This window comes from Eptatretus burgeri, chromosome 7, assembly GCF_056783735.1.
Source record: "Eptatretus burgeri isolate ZD-2024b chromosome 7, Ebu_testis_v1, whole genome shotgun sequence".
In the NCBI taxonomy this organism is placed as follows: Eukaryota; Metazoa; Chordata; class Myxini; order Myxiniformes; family Myxinidae; genus Eptatretus; species Eptatretus burgeri.
The window spans coordinates 34143184-34168112 of NC_140967.1; the positions used below are offsets into that span (position 1 = coordinate 34143184).

Genomic DNA, 24929 nt, shown 5'->3' on the forward strand with positions numbered 1-24929 from the left:
ACTGGACATATCGGTACCGTATGTCAGATTTTAACCTGGGGTCCTATCACCATAACCTCAGATCGGAACACCAAATGGGCCAAAACTGGGTAAAATCAGCATTTCATTAAAGCCAACACCCCAGCTTTGCACATTACTCATGATTTCTGAACTATCGCTTTGTGATGTCATCATTGTTATTTCAACAAAAGGACAACACAGCTTTTGCATCTCCACTCGGCTATGGGTGTGGTCCATGTGTGACTGTTTTCCGCCACAAGCTCTTGTTCTCGGACGGACCCGAAGCTAAATTTACAGCCGTGCCACCACGCTTTTCAACCAGTTGCACTCACAATCCTAAAATACTCTGCTCTTCAAGAACCCACTCCTCACCTTTGTATCCATTTTTTTTTTCCTCCAAAACTCATGTCTATCGGCCTATCCTCAGCTACTCCCTAATATTCTCTAAACGCCACATTATTATGCAATGCTGCCACGACTCAGCTACACACTGGAACTGCCTCGAGACAGTTTCTGGAATCCTAGCTGGAGACAGCAGCTTTAGCGATTTATTTATGTCCATAAAGCTGCCTTTTTGGCCAAACGTTATTTTTATTTTGATACAGTGTACAACTAGATGTGTTAATCATAAACCATGGTGGTTACGAGTTCAAAAGTCTGGTGACCGAGCTCACTTAGAAAAATAACAGAATGGGCCGGCCTCACTTGGCCTCACAGCGTACTTTGTTCGAAGTAAGGAACAAATCAAAGTATCCTTTTCTCAGTAATCGAGTGTGAACCATCGAATTTAATGCATCTAAGCGACTTGACATGATGATACTGATAATATTTCATGACATCATAAGCTCCCGATGGTGGCCGTGTTCCAGCATGTTCAAGGGAGCTGCCACCACGATTCGGGCTTTGATTGAGATTTTATCCAGCACTTTCACCATTTTGTGAGAATGGCCATTTCTGTAATCTTATGAACACACTCTTTTAGCAGCTGCAACCTCTCTGTCTCTGGATGTGAGATTTGTGGTTGTTATGTGGGCATTAAGCCAGCCTGTGTTTTTTTGGCAGTGGGTGGCTTGACTAGATAACTACTTGGACAAGAAGCTGAGGCTGAATCGATGCAACAACAACACTTCCTTTTCATAATGTTCCACTGCACATTGTCTTGAATGTTGTGACTTTTTTTGTTGGTGGCTATGTTTTATTCTGTGATATGTGGCTATAATACTGTACTGTACTGTACTGTACTTTGATTTATATGCAACATTGTTTAAAATACAGTACTTCAGTATTGTGTTGAAAATAAACTCAACCAATGCATGGGGAACACACGCGGTACGTTTCAAAAAAAGCTGAAAGCCATCACCGGTCGGAGAAGTTTTCCCAATTTGATTGTCGAAGTCCAACATTGCTCGAAGTACCATGTTCCCTCATTGGATATTATGGAAAACACTCGACATATGTTTACAGGGGTGGGAGGGGAGGAAGGAGTAAATGGAGAAAATGTAAGAAAAGGAGGGGAGGACATGTGCAAATAGGGGTGGAGGAGAAGGAGGAAAGTTGGGGGGGTGATGTGGGAGAGGAGAGGAAGCTGGGAGAAGCAGGCAAGAATAGGTGAGGGAATGGAAGTAGAATGTATTGGTCATAGCAATGGTGATGAAAGTAAAAAAAAAAAAAACCAAACAAAAAACAAACTTTTTCATACATGTTATGGAAATCACCATTACCTCCATCACCAAAGGGGGAGGAAGGTTACGCTTTCACCGCTGTCTGTCTGTTTTCTGTTTGTGAGCAGAATATCTTAAAAAGTTACGGACAGATTTGGACGAAATTTCTTGGATCGGTCGGGTGTGTGACAAGGACGAATTTATTTGATTTCGATGAAGATCCGAATCCGGATATGAGGTTTTTATTATGTTTAATTTTTTTTTTAACTTCAACATGATTCTTCACAATTGAAAGACGGGGCCAAAAACGATATTTAGTGTGATATTTCAAAAAAGTTGTGAACGAGTTAAAACAAAAATAAGCCGATGAGTTGGTTTGGTGACAAGACTAATCCTATTAGATTTTGGTTGAGGTCCAAATCCCAGAACCGGCCTATCGGTGGGACACGACATGTAAACTGTTCAACCTGGCAGAGCCGTTCACTCTACTGGGTGCTGCTGTTCTAGTTACCTATTGTGGGAGATAAACTTTATAACCGAGGAAAAAAAAAAAAAAAAAACAGCTTGGATGAGAAAATAAGTTTATTGAAGTGTTTTTATTTTTATTTTAGCAACACTTTTTGCCAAGTGTAAAAATAAATAAATAAACAAGCCGTCATAGACTGGTACTTACGAAATTGTCAACGTGATCTCTGACCTTGTCTAATAAAAGCTGTCTCCAGAGAAGGTAGCGACGCAAACCAGAAGTTTCTACGATAATTCTGTACCAAACCATCAAAAATTGAATTTTTGACCTCACTGTGACCTTGACCTTTGACCGATTTTGACCAAAATCTAATCAGCGCTAGCCACCACCCTCCTGAATCACGTGGTGTAATTTGACATTGGTAGCTTCTTCCGTTCTTGAGTTATCCTGCCTACACACACACACACACACACACACACACACACACACACACACACACACACACACACACACACACACACACACACACACACACACACACACACACACACACACACACACACACACACACACACACACACACACACACACACACACACACACACACACACACACACACACACACACACACACACACACTATACAATAAAAGTGTCTAAGATGGATTTCCTGTGTGGATCATTATAAATACACATGGATGTAATTTGTAAGCTTTCCTTGGGATTGATGCATACAAGTTGGCTTGTCAATGTGTCCTGCTGGAGAACATTTGTTACTGCCACACAGTCATTGTGAATTTGGTTGTGTTATCAGGAACTTTGTGATGACCCTCGACTCTTCGTTGACGGGATCAGTTCTCATGATCTCCAGCAGGGGCAACTGGGTAACTGCTGGTTCGTGGCGGCCTGTTCTTCACTCACCCTTAAGGAGAAGCTCTGGAGGAAGGTGAGGGTGTCTGAATGTGATAAAACAATCAAACTGATATTGTACTTCCCTACTGATATATACTTCTTACTAGTTTCTCTTTGTGTAGATAGCAGCCTTTGCATGCAGCAGGTTGGCGTCGATGCCAGTACTCTTGAATATTAAAGTGGTGAGATTGATGTGATGTACTGTTCATGGCTTGCTGCTCAGAACTTTGGACCTTGGTTTCAAGGCAAATGGAAAGCTAGATTGAAATAGGTGATAAACGAGTGTTTTGAAGGTGGTTCTTGCGTACGAGTTCTGATTTGTGAGCATTACCGGTATTTGGTGATCCCGCGTATCATGACCCACAGGTTATTCCAGATTACAGGGAGCAGGAATGGAACCCAGAGCACCCGGAGGCTTACTGTGGAATTTTTCACTTTCGCTTCTGGAGATTTGGAGAATGGGTGGACGTGGTGATTGACGACCGGCTACCCTCCCGGAATGGTCAACTCTTGTATTGCCACTCGAACGCCCCAAATGAATTCTGGTCGGCCCTGTTTGAGAAAGCGTATGCCAAGTGAGGGCATGTCTACACTCGCTCCACTTTAATAAAAATCCTTTACTCAAACAAACTTCACAAACAAATCCTTATTTCAAACATTCTATTTTTACTTGCTCACCTGCACAACCCTGCACCTTTGCATATCACCATAGAGCTAAACCTCATCTTGCTAAATGCACACAAAATAATGTTGTATTGTCTCTTAAATTTAGTGGGGAGGATGGCTCCAACTGGATTTCTTTCTCCCTCACCACCATACCTTTCCTTGTCCTCACATGCACATTCACCCACACCTGTAGGCTCGCAGGTTGCTACGAGGCACTAGATGGTGGTAACACAGCTGACGCACTCGTGGACTTCACGGGTGGTGTGTCAGAATCCATAGACCTGCTGGAGGGAAGATTCTCCCAGGACCAGCAGGTCTGTGACAAGCTCTTTGCCAACATGGAAAAAGCCTATGGTCGAGGTTCTCTTCTCAGCTGCTCCATTCGGGTATGTCGGGGTAGGAAATGAAAAAAATAGATTCTTCTTTTTCAACACGCGATCATGGGGGAGAATGGAGAAGGATTGTCGGTGTTGGGGGTTAGAGGTAATTTTTAATAAATGAAGTGCATGTGCGTGTCTGCACGGGTAAAAGTGAGAGAGAACTGAGAAACGGACAAATATGAATTCCTTATTTATTATTTTATTACAATGCAATATTCCACACTGGTATACACATATTTATTGTCCACATGTCCTTGGACCTTTATGAATCAATAAATAAGGGTCATTCAGTAAGTCAGTTACCTGATGTGAAAAGTCAATTTAGCGTGAATGATTAGTCATTTTTCCGCATTATGTCATTCCGACCTTGTATCTTACTTTTACATGAGATCTCACACAAGGATTTGTCACAAGACAGCTAGGCCATGGACTTAATGATACTTTGCCGGATGAAAAGAACATGCAACACAATAATGGTCTTCCACATATCGGATCTAAGCACACTCGAGGATTCATCAAAAGACCCACATTGGCTTTTGCCGCTATAAGATATTTCAAGCCCCTCTCCTGCTCCCCCCCCATTCCCCCACCCTCAGTGATGAGGTTCAATGTCTTGTCAATCCCATCTTGTGAGCACAGTTGTCTGTTTTATTATTAAGCAATTGCCAAACACTGATAACAATGGGTGGGAAACATTCTCAGGCTTTAACTTAGAAAAAATACAAACCATTACACTGTACAGAAATATCTTGTTACCTCCATCACCAAAGTGGATGGAGGTTGTTTTCTCCCCTGTTTGTTTGTTTGTTGGTCTGTCTGTCTGTGTCTGTGAGCAGGATATCTGAAAAAGTTATGTATGGATTTGGCCAAAACTTGGTGGACTGGTTGAGTGTGTGGACAATGATTAAATTTTGGTGAAGATCTTGATCCAGATCCAGATAGGAGAATTTTATAATTTTTAAAGTGATTGTTCACCATTCCATCCATCCATTGAAGCATACTCTGTGCGGAGCATTGGTGCTGCCGTGGCAGTCTCCTGGGCTATTGGGCACAATCCTGGATGGGTCGCCACTCCGACGCAGTATACCAGCAAGCTGGTACTCATTTTGCCGACCTCGGAAGGATGACGGGCAGAGTCAACCCCATCTGGTAGTAATTTAACAGCCAAGCAGGATTTGAACTCAGGACTCTAGTATCCCAAACCCACTACTCTAACCATTAAGCCAACACCATGCATGTGTTCACCATTGAGAGATAGATAACTATGTGTTGCACGATATTTCAAAACATTGTGGATGGATTATTACTTGATGGCAGAGTTGGGGAGGTTACAAGAACAAGCCGATTAGATTTTGGTTCAGGTCCTGATGCAGATCCAGCCTATCGGAGGGATACTAAATGTAAAGTGTTCAGCCTGGCGGAGGTATGCGCTCTACCAAGTGCCGTTCTAGTTGTTGTACTTTTAGTTTTTACTGTACATAGTCACATGCTACTTAGATGTTCCTTGACATCATGTGACAAATATATAATTCTGTATTTGACTCTCCACAAAGCACATGCATGTACACCTCGCAAAGAACACGCATGTACAGCAACACGAGGTGAAGTTAAAAATTTAATCTGAGTATTGCATTTCTTGTGCGTTTAAAATGTCATCCTATTATTACATATCCATTAATATGCACCTTGGTACATCTTACCGTGTCATCCACTCCATGTCTGAGTGCTCATAAGGGTGGGAATGAAAATGAAAGAAAATCAATGAATAGAGCTTTTACACGTGGGAACACACCAGGGTTGGTATAACAGCACTTCAGGCATTATAATAGGGGGGTATTCGTGGGCTTTAACCAAGTGTGTTTAACATCTTCCCATGTCTTTCGGCCAAGGTTAGCTTTAGCTTTGGCGATGATAAAATCTGAAAAGAATTCTTGCCTTCGGATTGCCCCCAAACTTCCAGTGACGTTTTGAAGTTTTTATTTCGAAAGGAAGATTTAACATCTCAAGGTCTGTGGCATCATAGCATTTCTTTAAACAACAACAACAACAAATGCTTTGAGAGGTCTTCTGATGTGTGTGTATATGTATACACACACACACACACACACACACACACACACACACACACACACACACACACACACACACACACACACACACACACACACACAGTCATGTCCAGCGGTTTTAACCCCTACCTGGACGAATGGCAAAGCTTCTCCCTTGAAGGCGACAACCGAGATGTGAAGATTAAGGCGCGCATGGGAAGGGAGCGCCATGGCAGCAAGGCGATCCACCCAGATGGAGCACAGCACAGGGGCACTGCGCCAAGACAGCACAAGGGGGGTTTATACTCGAACCCCACTACAAATACACAGCTTCAGTTTCTTAAAAGGAATACATTTAATGAAAAAAAAGAATATTTACAATGGACAATAATTCAAAAGGGTAATGATAATAATAATGAAATAATAAATCCTAAAGTCGAGGTGCCTCTCACACATCCTCAAATACAGACAAAGGGAACACAAAATGAAAAGAAAAACCCTTACTTCCATCTATTGTTGTACTTAGCTTGGCCCAGAGCTGATCCTTGTGGAACTTGGAATGGCGGCGCTTCTATCTGAACGTGCAGACGCGCACAAATGGTGCTTCTCTCGTAACGGGACAAACGCACGCCAGGCAATCCGCGAGCAGCACTCCACACTAAAGCCCAGAGCCCCAGTGTAACAGCTTCGTGTGCTCCGATCGTCCTCACCGACCCGACCAAGAGAAAAAGGTCAGCGTCTTGCTTCACTACACGAGCCAAATCACCTCAACACGAATTCAATGGACATGTCATCCTCCTCGGCATGCGCTCACCCTCCGCTCTCACCTCTCCAGATGATGCACCTCATGCCTCCGCTCTGATCACGGTTCTTCACAAATGTGCCAGCCTACAGAGTCCGATGCCTCTCAATATGTGCCAGCCGATCTCTCGTCCAATTCAGTGTGATGTTCCTCCCATGCCCTCTCAAAATGCACCTCACTCGAGTCTCAGAACACTCATCCACTCCGATCACGCTAATATATATCCTCTGCCTCCGGGGCGTGGCCTGCTCGCCCAAAACCCGGGAAGGCAGGGCTTTCGGCCTGTTGGTCGTGGATTTTGGGACATGTTCCCCAACTTTATTGCCGATCTTGAAATATAAAAACATAAGGGAAAAATCACAGAAAGCAATCACATACTGGGGAACTTGTTCATATATATAAATTTTATTTTTGATTAAATTTTTGGGCGGGGGTAAGCAAATTGAAGGGGGGGATGGGGATGGGGCGGGGGATGAGTAGGCGGGGGCAAGCACGCCCTGTCCAGTCCATGTCCCTCGAGTATAGGTGAGCTGGTGAGGGTGGTTGAATGAACGGAATCCGTCTGTGATGGGGTTTTGGCTAGTTCTATAAAATATCTTCATAGCCCATAATCATTTAATTATAAAATGATAACGTCATAATTCGGAAACCGGAAGTCGGAAGTACAATTATTTTACATCGGGACACTCCTGGGTACCTGTTCTGTCAGCATGTGAAGTTTGGTGAGGATCAGTCCAGTACTTTTCGCGTGCATAGGTCACAGAGAAACACACACACACACAGACACACAGACAGACACACTTTCAACTTTATATAAAAAGATATGTATATTTATACATGAATATGTGTAGATGTATGTATATGTATATATGTGTGTATATATATATATATATATAATATATATATATATATATGTATATGTATATGTGCATATATTATGTGTGTATATATATATATTGGGTGGTCCCGAGACTACCGTTATTCTCAGGTTTTCTGACTGTCTGTATGTCTGTCTGTTTGTTTATGTAATGGACAGCTCTGGAGGCCAGAGGAGTCAACCGATTTTGATGAAACTTGACTGGAAGGTTCATACCAGGATCGAGTTGTATGCTTTTGAGCACCATTGCTATGGACGCCACCGTTGCCGAGCAACGGGACTTTGAAATTTTTGAAAAAATCCGAATTTTTTTTTTCTTTTCGAAAATCAAAAATCGGCTTCCGCGCTTTTATGCACACTGTAATCAACCTCTTTGTCAAAAAATTTCAGCCTGATCCGTCAAAAACTGTGACTAGTATGCAATTATATAGCGACCACCCATGTTGCCTACCGGCTTGTACATGTATATATGTATGTATATATATATATATATATATATATATATATATATATATATATATATATATATATATATATATATATATATATATATATATGTAAGCCTGGTGTTGGCGTAGTGGTTAGGGTCGCGGCTTGGGATCCAAAAGGTCCTGAGTTCAAGCCCCGTTGGCCGCTTGAATTAATACACACCAGGAGGTTGACTCAGCCTGTCATCCTTCCGAGGTCGGCGAAGTGAGTACCAGTGTACTGGTCCCGGTGTATGCCCCGGTTCGAATAGGTATACCATATCCCTGTGTGTCGTAAGAGGCGACCAGGGTTGGCGTCAGGAAGGGCATCCGGCCATAAAACATTGCCTCAAGAAAAAGCCGAACCCCTGCACAGCAGGGAAAAATGGCTGTAAAAACGGTCATATATATATATATATATATATATATATATATATATATATATATATATATATATATATATATATATATATATATATATATATATATATATATATATATACAGTAGACTAGGTGTAAGTCGGCAGCGTGTAACTCGTCACTTCGCCTAAGTCGGCAGCGTCAAAAAGTCCCGAATTTATCTCATGTTAAATCCCTTTGAATAAAGGGTCATCCCTCTGTAAGTCGTCACTTCGTCTAAGTCCTCACATGTTGTCCATTCCCACGTAATGGAAACTCAAGTAAATTACCACTCCTCACTCGTCACACGGAACTGCTGCCTCATGAGAAGCCCGATTTCATGGAATCGTGATGCTCGCTCATTGGTGTACACCGCCAGTGATAGGCTATTTATAACTGCGTACACATGTTGATCGCACTGCAGGCAGGACAATGGCGACTAAGCCTAAGCTGACAACTAAAACCTACCAAGAAAAATACGACATTATCCAGTTTTGCGAGGCAAATCCACTGATCAAGAAAACAGACATAGCTGAGAAGTTGGACATCAAACGGCAGACATTGAACGATATCTTGAAGAATAAGGGCAAGATATTTGGACAAGTGGAGAAAATCGTGAGGCGGTGGTAAGTGTGAAATGCGTGAAATGTGTGTCCTTTAAAGATGTCGATGACGCGCTCATCATCTGGTTTCGGCAAATGTCGGCTCAGCCAAATATTCGGTTTCGGCCGATTCGGCCAATACTGTCTTTAGGTGGAGGATTGCCCAGCCAACATCATGGAATACAATGACCGGTTTGAATCCTTTCTCATGCACCAGATGCCCAAGAGTTTGAGGCAGTCAAACATAACGGATTACTTCGCGAAGAAGTAAAGGATCGATCGAGCTTAGTGTTGAAGTCCGATCATGGTTTTATATTGGCTTGTTTTGTACATTACCGCACTCACTTACACATAGGCATTGAGTGGTAATCATCACCACGATGACTGTGTGTCATGTAATTTGTCACCATACCATCACCGATGGTATACGAGTTGTCTTACAGAGTTGTTCATTATCTTTACTTTTGATAAACTGATTCATGAATTCCATCTTTGCTTGATCACGTTCCAACTCATCAACTCACCCCCACCTATGCCCCGAGGATTGTGTTTTCCTTTTGGTACAATAGCCAGCTCTCACACATATGTGTCCAGGCGACGCGTGACTTCATCCTTCACCCCACAGTCATCATGAATGTTCGCATACGCGTAAGTCGTCATATTTCTAAGTCGTCACTTTTTTCTCGGTCCCGATGGTGACGACTTACGCCTAGTCTACTGTGTATATATATATATATATATATATATATATATATATATATATATATATATATATATATATATGTATATGTATTTGTCCGAACTTTATACCTATTTTTACGATGATGGCTTGACTGCGTGACAACTGCGCCACAGTCAATGCTGAGTCATCATGAAAACCACTCCCGCCCTTAACTAGCCCTCAGCTAATTAGCATTATGTTTCCGCCGGTACTTTGGTGATTCATCTCCGCCCAATCTTTATTCATGATGGTTAATTTCTTCCTACTCATGATTCATGATGGTTCATTTCTGCCGACTCATTATTATTGATGGTTCATTTCTGCCGACTCATTATTCTTGATGGTTCATTTCTGCCGACTCATTATTCTCGATATTCCTGGTGTTGGCTTAAAGGTTTGGGTGGTGTGCTTAGTCTCCGAGGATCCTGAGTTAAAATCCCCTTCTGCTGTTGAATTAATACCAGGTGGGGTTGACTCTGACTGTCATCCTTTCGAGGTCCGCAAAATGAGTGCCAGCTTGCTGGTATCCTGTGTCGGAGTGGCGACCCGTCCAGGATTGTACCCAATACCGAAGGAAACTGCTTAGGCAGCACCAATGTTGTGCACAGAGTGTGGTCCCAATGTATGGATGGATGGATTATTTTTGATGCTCTTTGGTTCCACCAATCAGGTAATTCCGTCCTTTCTTTCTCTCAACCAATCAACATTGAGGACATTACATTGTAACTTGAAAAGTGAGAGCTTGCTGCTTCGTCATCTACTTGCGGTTTTATCCTGAGGAGTGCAAGTCTAAAAGCTTTGATAATGTCTCTTTTATTGAAATCCATATGTTTATGCATTTGTGTGTATATATACCAATATGTTGTTCTCCTTTCGGCTGCTCCCGTTAGGGGTCGCCACAGTGGATCATCCATTATGATCCGCATACTGATTTGGCAAAGGTTTTATGCCGGATGCCCTTCCTAACGCAACCCTGGTCACCTCTTATGACACAGGATTAAGGATTGGGTTTCGCCATGATTCTGGGCTGCCCTACACCCTCTCATAGCGCGGCCCAGCACAGAGCACCCGTCCTCAAGCGATCCTCCAACCCAAGCCTCCGAGTTGCCGGATTACAGGCGCACGCCACTACGCCCGGTTATATATATATACATATATATATATATATATATATATATATATATATACATATATATATATATATATATATATATATATATATATATATATATATATATATATATATATATATATATATATATATATATACATATATATATATATATATATATATATATACATATATATACATATATATATATACATATATATATATATATATATATATATATACATATATATATATATATATATATATATATATATATATATATATATATATATATATATATATATATATATATATATATATATATATATATATACATATATATATATATATATATATATATATATATATACATATATATATATATATATATATATATATATATATATACATATATATATATATATATATACATATATATATATATATATATATATATATATATATATATATATATATATATATATATATATATATATATATATATATATAATATTTTGTTGTGGATCTCCACCACTCCGGCGTGCGGGCGACCGCTTTTAGCTAATACGTGGCCGCACGCGCCCACCGACCGTGGCAATCCTTGTAGCAGCTTTCGGATCAACGCCAAAATCCAGCTACGGGTGTGTTTTTAACCACACCGTAGATCAGCCAACTTTTCTGTCCACGCGCTACAGGGTTGATCGCGAATTCTCGATGTACCTAATTATTCGTGCAGACAGAAATGCCGGGGATTTACACCTCAACGGAGCCTGCATGAAAACGAGCCACTTTTAAGCAGCTCGTTCCGTTTGCGATTGCCGAGCGGTTTATTATCGCCAAGCCCCGTCGGACCCGATTATCTTATCGGTTATAAAAACCAGCTAATATTCCGAACGCAATTACGACAGCTCAATGGAGGAAGGGACGCAACGAGCAGGTGAATATTCAACAAATGGGACATTTGCACGCATGCAGTCAAGGCAATGAATGGGGGGTAGGGACAAGACACGAGCAAACAAAAGAACTACAGCCGTTCTATTTATTATTTACACAATCACTTAGTCAGTTCACTACTTAAGGACAAGGCACCACAACTTTCATGCAAAGAAAACCCCAGGAACGGAAATGGTAGAACAGGACCCGTAGGCCTTTAATGTTTCCGCAGAGCTGTGAAGACCGAAAGAGCTCCGCGAGACCGCGCAGGTTACCTGCCACCCTCGTTGTGACTCGCTGGACGACCCCCAATGTCTCACCGTCAACACGGCAGCTGGTGTGATGGCGACTCGGTTGGTCAGGGCCTTGCCGTGTGGCCTGGTCGATCGGGCCTAGCCGACGACGCCTCAGAGGAGCGAATGGGCCTTGCTCTTTTTGAGTTGATGCTCTCTTAAGAGCCTGCTCACTCCTCAGCGTCGTTCCAACCGTCCCGGGGCCCGATCACCTCGGACCGTTATGCCGCTGGTTGGCTACTTCTCGCCGGCTGCCTCCACCGACCAACAGCCCTGCACTGGACTCAAACTTCTCCCCGACTCCAAGCTCCGCTCCTCAACTCGACTGACTCCTCTCCTCCACTGACGGCTTGGCGTCCCAGCGTGCCCTTTTATGGGCTCTGGGGGTGCGTTTGGTCTTTTACTTCTGACCTTCCACCCCCCACTGGCTCCGCCCCTTTTGTCATTTTGATCCGATCTCGCCGCTAAACGCGGAGAAAGCGGACATGGTTGAAATCACCGGCCCTCGCCCCCACGAGGGATTCCCTGCGCCTGTCGGCGGAGATGCCGTTCGTCTGTGGAATGCCGTTGCTGGCGAAAAGATGGTGGCGTTTGTGGAGATGAAGGTGAGGAGATATTGGCAGTTGTTGGTTTAGGTGGTGAGGAAATGGTGGTTGTGGCGACGGTGGTGAGGAGATGTTATTGGTTGTGGGGACACTGGTGAGGAGATGTTGGCGGTTGTGGTGACGGTGGTGAGATGTTGTTGGTTGTGGCGACGGTGGTGAGGAGATGTTTGTTTGCCAAAATAAAGATGGCAAAAGAATAATACTACCTCAAAGATCACAGCCCAGCACATGAAGAATTCCCATTAGACACCGGTGGGGGAAATCTATCTGGACACACACTTATCGACATAACTGATCTTCGGGGAACTTGAATGGTGTTCTGTGAATTTCCACAACCATAACAACATATATATGTATATATACAGTAGACTAGGCGTAAGTCGTCACCATCGGGACCGAGAAAAAAGTGACGACTTAGAAATGTGACGACTTGCGCGTATGCGAACATTCATGATGACTGTGGGGTGAAGGATGAAGCCGCGCGTGGCCTGGACACGTATGTGTGAGAGCCGGCTATTGTACCAAAAGGAAAACACAATCCTCGGGGCATAGGTGGTGGTTCATTGGTGAGTTGGAATGTGATCAAGCAAAGATGGAATTCATGAATCAGTTTATCAAAAGTAAAGATAACGAACAACTGTAAGACAACAACTTCGCCTGCTTATCACCATGATGGGATTGACCAACAAACCCCAGAGACTTTTCTGGCAGCATCTGCCAGAAAAGCCCAGTCTCATCGGCATTGTACACGTCCCGAGGCTGATACCTTTCCAAGATGTCTTTTAATTTGCCATCCTTCCAGTCGTGCATCACTGCCGAATCCACGCTGCCTGATTCGCCGCACTTCTTGACCTTGCCGATTCCCCACCTCACTTTGAATCTGTCTATCCAGTGCATCGGCAAGGTCTCGGCATCATCATGCCCGAGGTCCGCAGCGAATTTACGTGCCTTCAGCAGCAAAATTTCACCATCCAACCGAATATTTGGCTGAGCTGACATTTGCCGAAACCAGATGATGAGCGCGTCATCGACATCTTCAAAGGACACACATCTCATGCGTTTCACACTTACCACCGGCCTCGCGATCTTCTCCACTTGTCCAAACATCGTGCCCTTATTCTTCAAGATATCGTTCAATGTCTGCCGTTTGATGTCCAACTTCTCAGCTCTGGCTGTTTTCTTCATCAGTGGGTTTGCCTCACAAAACTGGATAATGTCGTATTTTTCTTGGTAGGTTTTAGTTGTAAGCTCACGCTTAGTCGCCATTGTCCTGCATGCAGTGCGATCAACGTGTGTACGCAGTTATAAATAGCCTATCACTGGCGGTGTACACCAATGAGCGAGCATCACGATTCCATGAAATCGGGATTCTCACGAGGCAGCAGTTCCATGTGACGAGTTCGGAGTGGTAATTTACTTGAGTTTCCATTACGTGGGAACGGACAACATCTGACGACTTAGACGAGATGACGACTTACAGAGGGATGACCCTTTATTCATAGGGACTTAACATGAGATAAATTCGGGACTTTTTGACGCTGCCAACTTCGGTGAAGTGACGAGTTACACGCTGATGACTTGCGCCTAGTCTACTGTGTGTGTGTGTGTGTGTGTGTGTGTGTGTGTGTGTGTGTGTGTGTGTGTGTGTGTGTGTGTGTGTGTGTGTGTGTATATATACATACATACATACATACATACATACATACATACATACATACATACATACATATGTATATAGCCTGGTGTTGGCGCAGTGGTTAGGGCAGTGGCTTGGGACCCAAAAAGTCCTGAGTTCAAGCCCCGTTGGGCCACTGAATGTAACCCCCACCAACGGCAAGGCCATCCTGCATATACTTTTACACTATGTGCGGTATCGTGTTCTTTGAACTTCTAGTGACATATGCAAGTGATGCTGTTTCAGGTATGCGCGATGCCGACTTGGGGGCGCGCGCGATGCCAACTGCATTGAAAAACAGTTGCTCTTCAAATGGGGCCGATGTAAAGCTGGCTGTCCCATCTGAATTTAGATTGGATGGCAAAAGATCCTTCTCTCATCCTAAAAAATCCTACGAATATATATATATATATATATATATATATATATGTATATGTATATGCTGCATATGTGTGTGTATATGTATATGCTGCATATATGTGTGTGTATATGTATGTATGTGTATATGTATGTATGTATATATATATATATATATATATATATATATATATATATATATATATATATATATATATATATGTATATGTATAACACCAGGGGGTTGACTCAGCCTGTCATCCTTCCGAGGTCGGCGAAATGAGTACCAGTGTACTGGGCCAGTGTATACCCTGGTTAAAATAGGTCTACCAGATCCCTATGTCGTAAGAGGCGACCAGGGTTGCGTCAGGAAGGGCATCCGGTGTAAAACATTTGCCAAATGACTATGCGGATCATAAAACCTATGCCAAATCCGTATGCGGATCATAACGGATGATCCACTGTGGCGACTCCTAACAGGAGCAGCCGAAAGAAGAAGAAGAAGAAGAAGAAGAAGACATACATATATATGTATATGATTTTTAAAAATTTTATTCAAAAGGGTGTCCGAATGTTCCTCCAAAAAGTATGTAAACAAGGTATGGATGATCACAAGAAATGATCATGTGAAACCATCCTGACATCTTTCTTTGAATAATGGTTGTCTCTATAAAAGACACTGTGTGCATGTAAATAAATAACGTGTGATCTCTCTCTCTCTCTCTCTCTCTCTCACACACACACACACACACACACACACACACACACACACACACACACACACACACACACACACACACACACACACACACACACACACACACACACACACACACACACACACACACACACACACACACCCACACACACACACACACACACACACACACACACACACACACACACACACACACACACACACACACACACACACACACACACACACACACACACACAGTCTTTTCTGGGAACAGTGGAATTTTGTTCACCCTTTTTTTCCCCCTTTTACTATTGCTATCCTTTCCTTGCTTCTCTTGTGCTCCAACCTCTTTTCCCTTTTTCTCTTTCCTCCCACATTACCCTGCCCTCCTCTTTCTTATGCTACCCCATTGTTTTTTTTCTCCATTTCACCTTTTTCCAAAACTACTCCCTTCCTCTCATTCTTGTGCACACATATTAATAATTAAACACTGCTACCCCCAACAATATTACTTGGACTATTAAGAGAAGTTTGTGTGTGTGTGTGTGTTGCTATCTTTCTCAGAGATGGCCAAACGGATGTTCATCAAATTTTGAAGTTCATCAGTGAGTGCCTGAGTGTTTTAGGCAATTTTTTATGATTTTTTTTGAAGATTTTGAAAAAAAGTTGGATTTAAAAATAAAGAAATAAATCACTCCATTGTGCCTAAGCTTTTTTTGCTATTTGAAAGGTAATAAATGATCCCCAATCCCATTTCTGAGTGGGTGAAGAAGTGTTTTTGGCCCCCACAAAAATAAGGAAACAAAATCAAAACTTGATTTTTTTTTTCAAAATGCCAATAGGATTAGAACAGCGCCAGACAATGCCGGGTACCCCTGCTAGTGCACTATATGATAACCCCCAGCTTACTGTCCTGAGGTTTCAACCCCTGCTGTAAATATTGGTGTTTTTGTGCAGTTCCCCATGGTGATCCAAGATGTAGCTGCTTGGGGCTTTCCATCATGGCTCTTTGCCAGGAACATTAGCAGACGAGGCAGGCCAACCTTGGCAAGCCTTGTCAACCCGGGCACTCTTTGTGTTTTTTTTTCTTTCTGTTGTACAAATTTTGAAATGGGACTTCACTGTTTTGTTTGCTGTGGCTGTATCTCTTTTTGCTTTATTTATGATATAGAGTTTTCAATGATGGTTTATGTCATTGCTTTAATCATTTTAGTTCACTTCCTCAATTTGTCTACCATCTCTTTACAAATAGATAATTTCTTGTTCTGTTCTTGCTTATCCTCTTTTCTCTATCGTTTTTTTTTTTCTCACTCCTCCTCCTCCTTCTCCTCCTCCTCCCTCTTCCCCTTCCCCTCATCTCCCCTGTCTCCTCCCACACCCATTCTTCTTTGCCTTGCTTCCTGTGCCTCCACCTCACCCATCTTCTTTCTTTTCCACACTCATCCTCATTCATCAACCAGCTGCCCTCCTCCTGACATGAATACTTGTTTCCATCCATTGCTTGCAGGCAACATCAGCTGATGAGATGGAAGCGCGCACACCCACTGGCCTTGTAAAAGGTCACGCCTACTCTGTGACAGATGTACGACGTGTTCGACTTGGCCAAGGTCTCATTGCCTTCTTTAAGTCTGAAAAACTGAACATGATCCGCATGAGGAACCCTTGGGGACAAAAGGAGTGGACTGGTCCATGGAGTGATGGGTAAGTGGGTGGTGCAAACTCAAGCAGTGAAGGAGATGCATTACCCCAATTTAATGAAGTGTATAATTCTCCATCCAGAAATGGGTTGGATATGCTGTGATTGATTAACTCACTTGTCAAAGGGCTGCAATGGAAGGCAGGGACAGGCAATGCTGAATTAAATTACACTTTTTTTTTTGGATTCATTGTCGAGGCTCGTATGAGAGCTAACACACAACATACAGCAAGGGGGGCATGAGAAGAGGGGCGGGAGTGGGAAGGACAAAACGGTGGGGAACAGAGACATCAGGAGATCTGTGGAAGAGAGAGGGATGGGGCAGGGAACACGGGGTATACAAGATGGACATTACAGGGATTTTCAGGAAGGAAAGCAGGGAATTTGAAGGAGGTGGGTTTGGGGTGGTTTAACGGGGGTAGAAAAGATTGAGGTTTTGGATGGGGGAAGATAGGTGGTGGTGAACAGCTGTTTTGAAGGCTTGGAGGGAAGAATGGGATTGAAGAGAGTGTGGGAGTTTATTCCAAAGGTGGGAAAAAAGAGGAATGAAAGAGTGAAGGTGAGCAGTGATTCGTGGTTTTGGTAGTTTTAGCAGAAGGGGGTTGCTGGCAGACCTTGGGCACCCTGCGGAAATATGGTGGGGACATATCACAGACAGAACGTGGGGGGGGGGGGGGGGGCGAGACCAGAGAGGAGATGGAAAAAAAACAGAAAGACCACCGAACTGCCTGCGGTGAGAGGCCCAAAGACTCAGCCTCATTGTGGGAGATACCAATGATCCAAAGCAAATATTAAAATATTCCTAATAATTTCATACTCATTGTCAATTGCAATTATCAGTTTCATGAATAATACAAATTTGGGCATAATTATGATCTAGATGTCAATTTCCATTGTATTTGACCACAGGTTTACAACATATTAAGGGCTAAGCAAATCACATGACAGGGCTTGGAGTCTAGCTGCAAGTATGTATCGAAACAAATGTGACATTTTTAGCAGAAACTGTAATGGTGTCTACTGCTTTGGGCTCATAAGACGACAATTGTGACACGTCAGCAATGGGATATCCACCCCAAAGAGGCGATGCCGATTGAATTGAATTTCAGGGTTTGTTTTTTCGAGAATTAAAAATAAATTATTTGCTCACTTGAAAACCACAGGCTTAAAATGAAGAATGATTGAGTAGATTAACTTTTATTTCCATTCTATAAACAATGATTTCTGTAAATCTAGATATACAAGGAGACTATTTAACTTGATGTCACAAATTTACTTGTTTTCTCTCCATTAATTGTTTGTTCAATTAACTTCATCTAAGTTGATACCATATCCCTTTGAAATCAACTTTGGTATCCCATTTAATCCAGAAGCATGGAATTTGCCAATGAACCAGTACCTGGTTGACTTTTTGCGAGTAGGATCTTTTGCCATCCAATCTAAATTCAGATGGGACAGCCAGCTTTACGTCGGCCCCATTTGAAGAGCAACTGTTTTTCAATGCAGTTGGCATTGCGCGCGCGCCCGAGTCGGCATCGCGCATACCTGAAACAGCATCACTTGCATATTTCACTGGAAGTTCAAAGAACACGATACCGCACATAGTGTTAAGGTATATGCAGGATGGCCTTGCCGTTTGTGGGGGTTACATTGTGGAGAACCCTGTAAGCCACCAATCCACAAACTTAGGGGATAATGGGAAAAATAGGGTTCGGGACTTCAAATTTAAAATCTCTTCAAACGGTACACTTAATTAATGTTTGTGCATTTTTTTTTTTTTTTTGCTCTTTATTTCCATGAATAAAAGAGAAACTATCTTATAATGGAGCAAACGTATATGATTATGTGTGTATATTTATGACTAAAACATCTTCAAATTTTCTTCAACAAAATCCTCCATGTTGTTTATATGTATTTAAAGCTAACCTAAGAAACACATTCATGACTTGAATGCATTCATCAGCCCTAATTTCATTATTCATCAGCTTTGACTTGATTAATCGAGATTGAGATGTGGACAAAAGGAAATATATGATGTAAAAACCTGGCTGGAGGTCCAAGGCAAGCGGTGTGTTGGGGACATGTCTGCTCTGTCAGGCTGGCAGTTCAACTTTCCCATCCAGTTTTTGATCAATTTGTGTTGACCTTCCCTTGCAGCTCTAACTGATCATTTAAAATCAAATAATTTGTGTTAAGTTCCTTTTTATTTCTACGTGTTTGGTTCTCACTTCTGATTTACAGTATATATTCAGTCAGAGCACAAAATATATTTGGTCAACATCTCCCCAAGCACCATCCACCCCATCCCTCATCCCTCATTCTCCCACCTTCCTGCCACCATTCACTCATATTCCCCCACAATCCCTGATCCAACATCACACCCACTAACCCATATTCACCTTCCCCCACCCACCTTCCCTCACTCCCGGAGAAAGCAGGCATGGTCAAAGATGCCCATGCCTTTGCAGTGACATGTGGTGAGGTGCATGAAGCACACGGATCCACACTAGTACATAAAAAAACGAAAAACATGGTCAGTCAGTCTGGCCGTGAAGCCATGAGGCTATATGTCTATTAATTACTTACTGTTTGAACATCAGTTGCATCCTGACTTCACACATGTATGTCTATTAATTACGTACTATTGGAATGTACCTTTCGACCCTTTAGACTGCTGAGACCCCTTCGACCATTGAAGACCCCTAAAGACTCATAGGATCCAAAAGACCCAAAAGCCCCTGAGGACCCAGAATACCCCAAGGACTATGAAGACCTATAAGACCCAGAGAACCCAAAAGATACAAAATACCTCAAAGAACAAAAAGTCTTCAACAACAGCACACATACCCAAAGACTCAAAAGACCCTTAAGACTCCTTTTACCTTGAAGAACTTTTCAACACTTTAGACACCTTTACATCCCTTCACCCTTTGTCCTTTAGACCTTTTATACCCCTTTGACCCCGAGAACCTTTAGATCTTTACACCCCTTACCCTTTAGACCCCTTAGACCTTAACACCATTTAGACCCCTTACACCCTTCAGACAGATTAGACAGCTTGGACCTTTGACCTTTTAGAGCTTGAGTCCAGTTGGACCTTTTCAGACCCTTTTTACATCCTTGCGAGATTAGACCCTTTCAACCCCTTTAACACTATCAATTATTGGAACCGACCAGGTAGACATTTTGAGGTTTGACCGCCCATGTTAATTCGGTGAATAAATGTGGAAAATAGTTCGCCAACGCGCAATTATTTGAGCGCATTGATCGCAATCCATAAACCTTGCCTCAATAAATTAATTGCGATTATATGGAATCCACGAAGGGGAAACGCACAAACGGCAAGGCCATCCCTCCTGTTCTTCAATTTTAATAAAATAATGATTTTAAAGATCATTTTTTTTTTTTAAATCCAGAAGTTTAGCGCTACTGAAGCAGTTTTATGCACCAATCACTCTTATACACTGCAATAAGACAACATAGCGTCACAATCTAGGAGACTGAGACTTTAATGATCAGTGCAGAACCATTATGGTGGCCTCTTCTTCACCCTGATTAACATGCAATGCCCTCAAATGCCACATGAATATATCAATATTGTGCATGAATCTTGGAAGTATTATAAAGGTGATTTGTGTTCTACAGTCTTTGAGTAGATAACTTACCGTAATTTAAATAAAAGTTTAAAGAGCTGGAAGGCATATAAAAAATTTTTTTTCCAAGTTTTACCACCATTTCACACAGTGTCTGTTACACTATCCCATCGCACACGTGACATGAGTTGTTTGTGTCATTTATAATGTCTTTAAAAACAGTACGTTTCATGTTTGGAATGATTTTCAACCTTGTTTGATGCCCGGGTAGGCAGACAGAGTAAAAAAATTATCTCACCTCTCTCTGTGCATGTACGGTTGGGACAAACAACAGCATGTGTACACAAAATGGTAGCACGCATACATGGAACAACAGCATGTGTACATTAAATAACAGCACTCGTACATGGAGAAACAGCACATGTACATAGAGTGACAGCTTGCGTATGCAAAATGACAGCACGCATTCATGGAACAGCATCTGTGTATGCAAAATGGCAGCACGTGGGAATGGAGCAACAGCACATGTCGATAGAATGACAGCTTGTGTATGCAAATTGGCAGCACGCGTACACGGAACGACAGCATGTGTACATGAAAAAAGCAATTGTGATTTCAGTATATATTTTTTTCAATTTCTGTGAGAGCAGCTATGTGCTTGCTCCAAATGGCCAGACTTGTATTTGCATCAGGTGTGTTTCACAGCCACCTGCGGACAAAAAATGGCTGCATCTACAGTGGTTATTCAGAATTTGCTATTATAACATTCCTGCGAACTAATTCTCTCACTCTCTCACCGGAGACAGGTCGGTGGTTTTTTGGTCTTCTACCGTCTTCTCTATTGACATCCTACCTCCACCCCCCCCCCCCCCAGCTCTGTCTCTGCTCTGTCCCCCCTATATTTCCTCAGGGTGTTCAAGGGCCACCAAAACCTCCCTTCTGGTGAAACTGCCAAATTCAAGAATCACTGCTCACCTTCACACTTTCCTCTTTTTTTTTTTTTTCCTGCCTCTGGAACAAACTACCACACTCTCTTCAATCCCACTCCTCCCTCCAGGCCTTCAAAACAGCTGTTCCCCACCATCTATTTTCTTCCTCCATCCAAAATCTTGATCTTTACTACCCCTGTTAATCCACTCCAAACCCACCTCCTTTAAATTCCATGCTTTCGTTCCTGAAAGTCCCTGTAGTACCGTCATGTTTACCCTGAGTACCCCGCCCCATCCCTCTCCCTTCCACAGATCTCCTGATGTCTTTGTTCCCCACTGTTTTGTGCTTCCCTCTCCCACCCCTCTTGTCTCCTGCCTTGTTATATGTTTCTGTGTATTCGCTCTTTCACGGGCCTTGACTTGATATCCAAAACAAACAAACAAACAAAAAAGTAAATTAATATTGAATGTAGGTCGAGATTAATTTTCATTTTGGAATTATGAAAACAGTGAGGAGCATGACAGAGTATTTAACAATGCAGAGCTTCACCAGAGTAGATACAGTGGATTATAATTTTTAAATCAAAATTTCTTAATTATTCCATTGTCGTTCAAATCTGCATGTGTGTGATGGAATTTTTTTTTTTTAATGCCTTGGAGTGAAAGATATTGATTATAGTAGATCTCGGTGTGGAAAAACACATCCTCAGGAATGGGCACAGCTAATTTCGACACAATCCACAATCAAACGTTAACCTGTAGTTAAAATAAAAGTAAAAATGTAGCCAAGGAAATGGCGACGACAACACAACCATATAGGTGAGCAAGAAGGCAGTGTCATGAATGTCTGCAAGGACAAAGAAAGGGCTGGCAGGATGGCCTAGAGCTGGGATGCCCAAAACCATGGCCCACGACTTCCCATTGGTTGTCCCTCAGAAGGGGGAGCACACTGGACATTAAAAATATATAATGATAACATTTACAATTGAAATTAGAAAACACAGCTTTGTTTTACACTGTCCATATCTCTATGAAAATGCTTTTAATCAGAAAAAAATATATATAATAGTATTCGCATGTGCTGAGTGTAGCAAGACCTCCACAGTGCAGTACGAAAAACACACGGATTATGGATACACAGCATGCTTGTGGCACACTACTTTAACGAGGTGGGATAAATCAACACCGTGCAGTGCCGTACGAGGTAAATAAATAATGGATGCTGTGATGCGACTGGATAGCCGAGGGTCATTGCTCGCGGCTGGTAAATAGTACCCGTGTTAAAACTGCAAATACGAGGGCTAATTGTATTACCATTTTTCAATAGATTATGTGGTGTAATGGAAGTGACGTGTATCAAGTGAGGGGAAGGAAGAATAACCACGAATAAAGACGTTGGAGTCGAGGCTCGTATGGTATCGTGTTTATTATCTCGTTTATGGTATGATCGATGACAGATATTAGAAAAATACAGGTATATTAAAGTATAACCCTGACCCCTCCCCTCCGGTGAAATTAAAAAAAAAATTGTGAGCAAATGTGGAAGTAACAGTGATGCAGATCGGTGTGCGATCGTTCACGGTGTAGACATGGAGTGCGAGGCAAGAAAGAGAAAGTGGGACAGCAGAGCGAAACGTCATTTTCGAAACGTTTTTTTGATCTCCCAGAGGAGATAAAAGATTCCAAGCAAGCAAGGGGGGGTGATGTGCAACTTCTTTGAAATGAAAAATGGCTGTCTGACCTCACTTTTCTTGTTGACAGCACTACTCAGCTCAATAATCGAAATGTGCAACTGCAAGGAAAAGATCAACTCATCAACCAGCTGTATGATAGCATCAAGGCATTTAAGCTGAAACTTCAGCTGCAAAAACACCACATGATAAAAAGTAACCTTGTGCACTTCCCCAGCCTGAAAGAAGTGAACCAGAGAGAGAGAGAGAGAGAGAGAGAGAGAGAGAGAGAGAGAGAGAGAGAGATAGAGATAGAGATAGAGATAGAGATAGAGATAGAGATAGAGATAGAGATAGAGATAGAGAGAGAGAGAGAGAGAGAGAGAGAGAGAGAGAGAGAGAGATAGAGATAGAGATAGAGATAGAGATAGAGATAGAGATAGAGATAGAGATAGAGATAGAGAGATAGAGATAGAGATAGAGATAGAGATAGAGATAGAGATAGAGATAGAGATAGAGAGATATATAGACATATATAGACATATATAGATATAGATATGCATGCATATGCCATGAAGAAAGCGGCTGAGTCTGGCAAATTCATCACAGATCTACAGCGAGAGTTCAGCTCTCGTTTCAAAGATTTTAGGGGCAACGAAAAAAAAAACTCTTCATTTGCATACCCATTTTCTTTTCATGTAGATAATGCACTTGAGGAGTTACAGATGCAGCTCATTGAATTTCAGTTCGACTCCATGTTGAAAGAGAGAAACGATGCAGTTTCCTCTCCAGGAGTTCTACAAATGCACCTGAGCAGAAAAATACCCAAGGATCAGGAGATGCTCTTCCTCTTCGGGAGCACCTAATTCTGTGAACGGACCTTCATCATGATGAACTTGAACAAAAACAGATTACAAGGAAACTTCAGTGACCCCCACTTGCAAGATGTGTTTCGCCTCTCAGTGAGTCAACTGCAGTCAAATGTGAATAGACTCTTGCGATCTCAGGATCAGTTTCATGTCTCCCATTGACCGGTGTTTCAGATGTTGTTCATTTTGCTGAGTGAATTACATGTGTTCCCTGAATGTCACTTTGGAGAAGAGAATACAGAAAGAGAAAGGATGAATATATTGCCCATGTTTCTAAGAAATATAATTGTGAGAGGGTATTTGAAACTCCATTTAATTGTTTCGGTCCGTGGCTCGCTAGTGAGATGTGAATATGGCCCTCAAAAGCTCGCGTGTTTGGGCACCTTGGCCTAGAGGTATGCACACTCACCTCTAAGGTGTCCAGCCTGGGTTTGAATCCCGATGCAGCTATAAACTGTCTTGCCAGTGTTTCACAGGCAGGGTGATTCATAAGTTTGT

The 24929-nt window shown here is 42.2% G+C and overlaps 1 protein-coding gene across 1 annotated transcript in view; it reads left to right on the forward strand.

Annotated features, from left to right (window-relative positions):
- The window catches only part of LOC147023002 (calpain-5-like), a 73585-nt gene that overhangs the window by 10727 nt on the left and 37929 nt on the right, over nt 1-24929 (forward strand). Inside the window, exons 2-5 of the mRNA XM_085888015.1 lie at nt 2941-3072; nt 3405-3613; nt 3898-4090; nt 17182-17375. Coding sequence (XP_085744141.1) covers nt 2941-3072; nt 3405-3613; nt 3898-4090; nt 17182-17375 — 728 coding nt within the window. The remainder of the gene's footprint in view (nt 1-2940; nt 3073-3404; nt 3614-3897; nt 4091-17181; nt 17376-24929) is intronic.